Source organism: Aegilops tauschii, chromosome 1, assembly GCF_002575655.3.
Source record: "Aegilops tauschii subsp. strangulata cultivar AL8/78 chromosome 1, Aet v6.0, whole genome shotgun sequence".
Classification (NCBI taxonomy): Eukaryota; Viridiplantae; Streptophyta; class Magnoliopsida; order Poales; family Poaceae; genus Aegilops; species Aegilops tauschii.
The window spans coordinates 23,489,590-23,497,272 of NC_053035.3; the positions used below are offsets into that span (position 1 = coordinate 23,489,590).

At 46.9% G+C, this 7,683-nt stretch overlaps 1 protein-coding gene across 1 annotated transcript; it reads right to left on the reverse strand.

Annotated features, from left to right (window-relative positions):
* Positions 1-1,135: 1,135 nt before the first annotated feature.
* On the reverse strand, positions 1,136-2,360 carry LOC109758778 (thaumatin-like protein 1b). Its single transcript, XM_020317643.4, has one exon. The coding sequence runs from the start codon at positions 2,036-2,038 to the stop codon at positions 1,256-1,258; it is 783 nt and encodes a 260-aa protein (XP_020173232.1). The 5' UTR covers positions 2,039-2,360; the 3' UTR covers positions 1,136-1,255.
* Positions 2,361-7,683: the final 5,323 nt, after the last annotated feature.

The window sequence follows — 7,683 nt, forward strand, 5'->3', positions numbered from 1 at the left end:
GGGGCGGCTGATTTTCCCCCTCCCTACAGGCTACATCAGGCTGACACCTAGCGGTGGCCAATATAAATATATACCTAATAATAAATGGGCTATTGCTTTTGACGGTACATCGACGAAATTGCCCCCAAAGTTGCAAAACATTACCCAAGCCACCTATAAGTGATTTAAAACGTTCACAAAGCAGAATCCCTGCCTGGGCCGGCCCATGCAGTAGGAACCTTCTATACTGCTCTCTGCACGCTGGGAGAAGACACAGCGCGCGTGTTTGGGCCGCTCCTTGTCTGAACGACCCGTTTTTAAAACATTTGTTTTGTTTTTCCTTTTTCCTCTTCGTTTTGTCTACTTTAAATGATTTGAGACTTAAAAAAATCCGAAATTTAAAAATATGTTTAGTAATTCATAAATGTTTGTGGATGCAGGAAATGTTAGTGATTTAAAAAATTGTTTGCATATTTAAAAATGTTCACAGTTTTGAAAAACAATGTTTGTGAATTTAAAAAAATTAATGATTTTTTGAAAAGGTTCGTGTATTAAAACATGTTAATGAAATTTAAAAAAAAATTGGCCACTTTAAAAAATGTTCATGAATTGAAAAATACCCTAAAAATTCACAAAATGTTCGTGACTTACAAAAATAGTTTATTGATTCATAAAATGTTCTCTGATCAAAAAATGATCATGCATTTCAAAAATGTTCATTAAAAAAATATCATGAATTTTAAAATTGTCGATCGTAGGAATGTTCTCCTATTCAAGGAAAACGTTTTTAATACTGTTAAGATTTAGAAAAAATGGTTTGCAAGTAGTATAAAATGTTCATGAATTTAAAAAATGTTCATGATTTTAGAAAATGTTTGAAAATCTGTCAAAATGTTGAAGATTTCAGGTATGTTCACGAGTTCAAAAAATGTTCATGATTTTGAAAAGAGAGAGAGAGAGAGAGAGAGAGAGAGAGAGAGAGAGAGAGAGAGAGAGAGAGAGAGAGAGAGAGAGAGAGAGACTAGTACATTGCCGAAGAAATAAACCGAAAAATAAGAGGCGGCAAAGGCATGGCTTTGTTCTCATCCATTTTGTGCTACTGATTACCAAAATACATATTGAATAAGGAAGCATAATCCCCTAAAAAAAGAATAAGGAAGCATAAAGATTTGTAATTCCGTTTTTACTCTGTATATTATTTTCACTGAAGAAAATAATCTGCTTACATGTCCATGGTGTGATTTTAATTAATTAATTAATTAAGGATTGTGATGAGTTAAGTGGCAGGACAGAAGGTGATGTGGTAGGTGGCAGCGCCGGAGCAGGTGAAGGTGCTGCTTGCGTCGTCGTAGGCGTAGCTGTAGGCCGCCGGGCAGGCGGCCTTGAACACCTGCGAGTAGCTGGTGGGCCCGCACGCCGCCGGCGTGCCGTAGTCGCCGCTGCAGCAGTAGCGTGCGCTGCCGTAGGCGTTGCAGGCGCTCTTGCACGCCACCACCTCGCCGCTTGAGCCGGACACGACGCGCAGGTCCGACGGGCACACGGCGTTCACGTCGCCTGAGCACGCCGCCGCCTGGCAGCCTTCGTGGGAGGGCGCGATGCTGACGGGCAGGTTGAAGCCGTCGACGAGGCTGACGTCGTAGAAGTCGAGGCCGCCGGAGCCGGGTGCGGCGAGGGTGATCTCCGCGAGCGTGACGGGCGGGGCGGGCCCGCGGCCGTCGCAGGCGACGTCGCCGCTGCCGCAGTCGGCGGTGGCGCATGCGAGGCGGCCGGTGGCGTCGTCGACGGCGCAGCCTGTGCGCGCCCAGAAGTTGCCGGACCAGGCGCCGGAGGACGGAGCGGCCAGCGCGGAGGTCGCGCCCGGGGCGAGGTAGAAGCCGGTGCGGGGCAGCTGCGGCGAGGTGGCGCCGCTGAGCGCGCCCACCCACACCGGGTGCGCGCACGCGTTAGTGAAGCTGAAGGACGTCGCCGCCTCCGCCCCTACGCCGAGAAGGAGGATGATGGCCAGGTGGAGCGGAAACAGGGTGAGCTGCCTCCTGGTGGTAGCTCCATTGCCGGCCATCGTCAGTCACTCGGAGGACAAGGCCGGTGAGATCACACGAAGATGGATACGTAGCCAACACCTGGAGCTATCTTTCTTTCTTGGCTGTCGTGTTTATATATAGCCTGCTTGTCACAGTACGTACGTGCCATGCCAAACAATTAGGTACATGCACGCAGGCGATGATCGATGAACAATAGGTAGGCAGGTCAGGGTAGATAGCTAGCTAGAGAGGGGATAGGTGATGCGTGGATGAGAAAAAATATTAAAGGGAACGTGTCAACATGCATGCATGGATGCAACAAACTGGTAGAAAAACGTTGTCATTTCTTAGTTTTTTGGGTAAAAAAAAAAAGCTTAATCGATAGTTTTTGGCCGTATGCTTGGCGTGGGCTAGCTACAACGATCGATCCATGCGTCATATAATGATGAGAAAAAGCAAAGGCAACCAAGTAATAACCAAGTTAATGTCGTCACGTACGTACGTCAGTAGTCATCAATTCCACCGATCGGTCGGTCGATCTGCCTTTTTGGTTCACCGATCCATTTTCGGTGAAGACGCAACGCGGGTACTACATATGTCCATGCATGGTGAGGAAGCTTGATTAACGGGTACGACTATCTTAGTCAAGTGACGGTTGAACTGACAAGAGAAAAATGCAAAAAGGGTTTTAGTTCTTTTGTTTAGTTTCCTTTTAGGGTTAGTTCTTTTTGTTTAGCTGAATGGTTTTAGTCCTTGCTGTGTGACTCGCAAGGCAACTCCCCCGAACAATAATAGGAAAGGGCCTACCTCGGTGCAAGGAGCTAGTTACTTTTCAAACGCACGCATGCTTAAATTAAGCAGTTCTGCTAAGTCTCAGTCGACTGAGACTTCGTTATGTCTCAGTCGATGCTATCTTCTTTTCATTTTGCATAAAGATTTGTACAAAAAATTATTTTCAGTTTTTCTTTTTCTTTTTACATACTATATCACTTGACTGAGACTTGGTTAAGTCTTAGTCGACTGAGACCTAGTCACACCCTAAATTAAGCACAAGAAACTGAGTTGTCCGTGTCAAAAATCAGCCATACCCCAACCACGAGAAAATAAAAAGAAAAATCAGCCATTCCAACTCCCTCCCAGGCCGCTCGCGCGGGCGGCTCCGGAGGCGAAACCCTAGCCCCGAGCACCTCCTCTTCGTGAAATCCCTGGTCACCGCAGGCGCGTGGTGGCGGCGCCCGGCCCAGAAAAATAGCGGGTGAGATCTGCTGGCCCTGGCGGGCCTTCTTCATGCGGGGGAGAGCCGTCTCGAGGGCGGTGCGATGGCTAGTGGATCTCGGTGCGGCGGCGCACGCCGGAGAGCGTGGGGGGAGGTGGAGCACGGTCGCGAGGTGGTGCGGGCTTGCGGTCGCCTTCGAGCACCGAGGTAGGAGCCAGGAGGCCGCGACATGGGGCCTTAGCGGGTGCGGATCTCGGCCATGGCCGGGAGAGGCGGCCGAGATACACTACGGGGGCCGAGGCATATGGCAGGGATCTGAGCTGGATTTGTGCAGGGGCTCGCACAAGGGAGCGCCATGGCGAGTGCGTTTTCGCGTGGGCGGCACGGCATGCCGAATTCTCTACTGAAGGGCCTCGGGCTGCTGGGTGGCTACCTGGTGGTGGTGTGCCAGCCCACACCCATGGTGCAGGCGGATCTTGGCGTACTCCACAAAAAAAACTTTTCAATTGCATTACAAAGTTTATATTGATGGGAAAAAAGAAAAGATCCAATGGTGATTGCTAGAATGGATTCACGGCCCCGGTTGAATTAACTACCGTGCATTTATAAGGTTTTTTGGTTTTATGCCTGATTTTTCGAAATCACTAGTTAGAGCATCTCTAGCAGATCCCGTAAAAATTCATTCTGTAAAAGAACAGACCCCGTAAAAATCTTCCCTACAAAATATGGAGCCATCTAGTCAGTAGTTGAATTTACAACAAAGTCCCTACAAAATAGCACAAAGCACCCTCATACATAGAACAGAAAAGTAATTGCATCCCCTATTGAACTATTGCTCCGCCACAGCTCCTCCGGTGCTCCCCGTGCTCCTCCTCCCGCTGCCACAGCTCGATGCCATGGCCTCCCCCAACCGTCGAGGCCAAGCACGTCGAGCTTGAGCCAGCCCATAAGCGAGCTGCGACAACAATCATGTCACTCTCCTCATTTTGCGGCCGCGACGCGTGCCACCTTCCTCCCTTCCTCCTACTGGGCCCGGCGAGCGGGCGGCAGGAGGTCGCAGCTCCTCGTGACCCACACTGCGACATCTTTTGTTGGGGAACGTAGTATTTCAAAATTTTACTTACGATCACGCAAGATCTATCTAGAAGAAGCATAGCAACGAGCAGGGAGAGTGTGTCCACGTACCATCGTAGACAGAAAGCGGAAGCGTTAAGTAACGCGGTTGATGTAGTCGAACGTCTTCGCGATCCAACCGATCAAGTACCGAACGCACGGCACCTCCGCGATCTGCACACGTTCAGCTCGGTGACGTCCCTCGAACTCTAGATCCAGCAGAGGCCGAGGGAGAGTTTCGCCAGCACGACGGCGTGGTGACGGTGATGATGAAATTACCGACGCAGGGCTTCGCCTAAGCACTACGACAATACGACCGAGGTGGAAAACTGTAGAGGGGGGCATCGCACACGGCTAAGAAATCAACTTGTGTCTATGGGGTGCCCCTTCCCCCGTATATAAAGCAGTGGAGGGGGGGGGGTCGGCCGTCCTCATGGGGTGCGCCCCAAGGGGGGGAATCCTACTCCTACTAGGAGTAGGTTCCGCCCTTTCCTAGTCCAACTAGGAGGGGAAGGAAAGGGAAGAGGGAGAGAAGGAAAGGGGGGCCGGCCCCCCTCCCCAATTCGGATTGGGCTTGGGAGGGGCGCCCCTCCACTTGGCCGCCTCCTCCTTTCTTCCACTATGGCCCATGAAGGCCCATTAACCCCCCGGGGGGTTCCGGTAACCCCCGGTACTCCGGAAAATGTCTGAACCTATTCAAAACCTTTCCGGTGTCCAAACATAACCTTCCAATATATCAATCTTTATGTCTCGACCATTTCGAGACTCCTCGTCATGTCCGTGATCACATCCAGGACTCCGAACAACCTTCGGTACATCAAATCACATAACTCACAATACATATCGTCATCGAACGTTAAGTGTGCGGACCCTACGGGTTCGAGAACTGTGTAGACATGACCGAGACTCATCTCCGGTCAATAACCAATAGCGGAACCTGGATGCTCATATTGGTTCCTACATATCCTACGAAGATCTTTATCGGTTAAACCGCATAACAACATACGTTCTTCCCTTTGTCATCGGTGTGTACATGCCCGAGATTCGATCATCAGTATCATCATACCTAGTTCAATCTCGTTACCGGCAAGTCTCTTTACTCGTTCTGTAATGCAACATCCCGCAACTAACTCATTAGTCACATTGCTTGCAAGGCTTATAGTGATGTGCATTACCGAGAGGGCCCAGAGATACCTCTCCGACAATCGGAGTGACAAATCCTAATCTCGATATATGTCAACTCAACAAACACCATCGGAGACACCTGTAGAGCATCTTTATAATCACCCAGTTACGTTGTGGCGTTTGATAGCACACTAAGTGTTCCTCCAGTATTCGGGAGTTGCATAATCTCAGTCATAGGAACATGTATAAGTTATGAAGAAAGCAATAGCAATAAACTAAACGATCATAGTGCTAAGCTAACGGAGGGTCATGTCAATCACATCATTCTCTAATGATGTGATCCCGTTTATCAAATGACAACTCATGTCAATGGTTAGGAAATTTAACCATCTTTGATTCACGAGCTAGTCAAGTAGAGGCATACTAGTGACACTCTCTTTGTCTATGTATTCACACATGTACTAAGTTTCCGGTTAATACAATTCTAGCATGAATAATAAACATTCATCATGATATAAGGAAATATAAATAACAACTTTATTATTGCCTCTAGGGCATATTTTCTTCATCTTTCGCCAAGCTCCTTAGGGGGGGGCTGTATAATTTTTACGGGACGAGTTCATTTTGTGGGATCTGGTCTAGACTTTTTTTGCCCAATCCTGTAAAACACCGGTTATTTTACAGTTCAGGGTGTTTTACAAAATCTGCTAGAGTTGCTCGTAAGGATTACCCCTTGAAAATGTAACTCTCAACTTCTCATGTGCTTACAAGTGGCGCATTGCATGTGTGTCACTTGTCGCAACCTTCGAAGTTTTTACTTTTTCCGTAGATTCGTTTGTTCAAAGCGTTTTATCTCTTGAATCATGCGTTCGAATCTCGAACCGTTTTTAATGTTGTATTTCCCGCGTCAAGATCTTTGAAACTAGATTCCATGCTGATATGTTTCGATGAATAATTTTTTATTAAAAACCGAAGACCAGAAAATAAAACAAAAAAGTAATTATAAAAATCCAGCAACCGAAAAAAACGAATGGTGAAAAAAAATTGCAGCCAGAAGCTCAGTTTTTAACCTTTTCTTTTCCCATTCTGAGAAACACACTCGCGAAAAAATATGTTCCTCCAGAGAAGCAAATTTGTGCTTCTCATTGAAGTACATTTTTTCACTTTTCGAGAAGCACAACTGTGCTTTTTGTACTTCTCGCGGAAGCAAATCAGTGCCTCCATGAGAATCAAATATATGCTTCTCGTGGAACCCGTGCCTTCATAAGAAGAAAATATGTGCTGCTTGTGGGAGCAAAAAAAAAAATCCTTTTCAAGAAGCACAACTCGCGGAAGCAAATATGTGCCTTCGAAACAAGTAAATTCGTGTTTCTCGTGAAAGCACATATTTTTTCTTTTTCGAGATGTACTTCTCACGAGGCAAATCTGTGCCTCAATGAGAAGCAACTATGTGCCTCTCGTGGAAGCACGGTACTTTTTTTCGAGAAGCATGAATCTGGGACTCCACGAGAAGCACAATTTTTTCTTCTCATGGAAGCACAATTTTTTTCACTTTCTAAGAAGCATAACTGTGCTTCTCTTAGAAGCACACCTGTGTCTCCACGAGAAGCAAATCTGTGCTTCGGTGCTTCTTGTGAGAGCACATGTTTTTTTTCCTTTGCGACGAACACGGCTGCTCTCGCGGAAGCAAATTTGTTCCTCCTTGACAAGAAAATATGTTCTCCTCGTGGAAGCACATTTTTTCCCTTTCCGACAAGCACAACTGCTCTCGTGGAAACACTGATTTGTTTCCCTTTTTCGAGAAGCACAACTATGCTTTTCGCAGAAGCAAATATGTGCCTTCACGAGAAGTAAATCTATGTTTCTTGTGGAAGCACATATTCTTTTTCCTTTCTGACAAGCACAGCTGCTCTTGTGGACGTAAATTTGTGCCTCCATGAGAAGCAAATTTGTGCTTCTCGCGGAAGCACATATTTGTATCATTTTTTGAGAAGTACAGTGTGCTTCTCATGGAAAATTTGTGTCTCCACGAAAAGCAAATATGTGAGAAGCACACAAAAATTCCTCCATGACCTAAGGAAAACCGTGCAAAAATTGGAAAGCCAGAAAAAACCCAGAAATGTGTATAGAAAAATAGAAAAACAAAATTCAAAGAAAGCGTCCATCATGCGACATGTGGCGGCGGCTAGACGCACCACTTGACGTGCTCCGAGAGCATCAAAATTGACC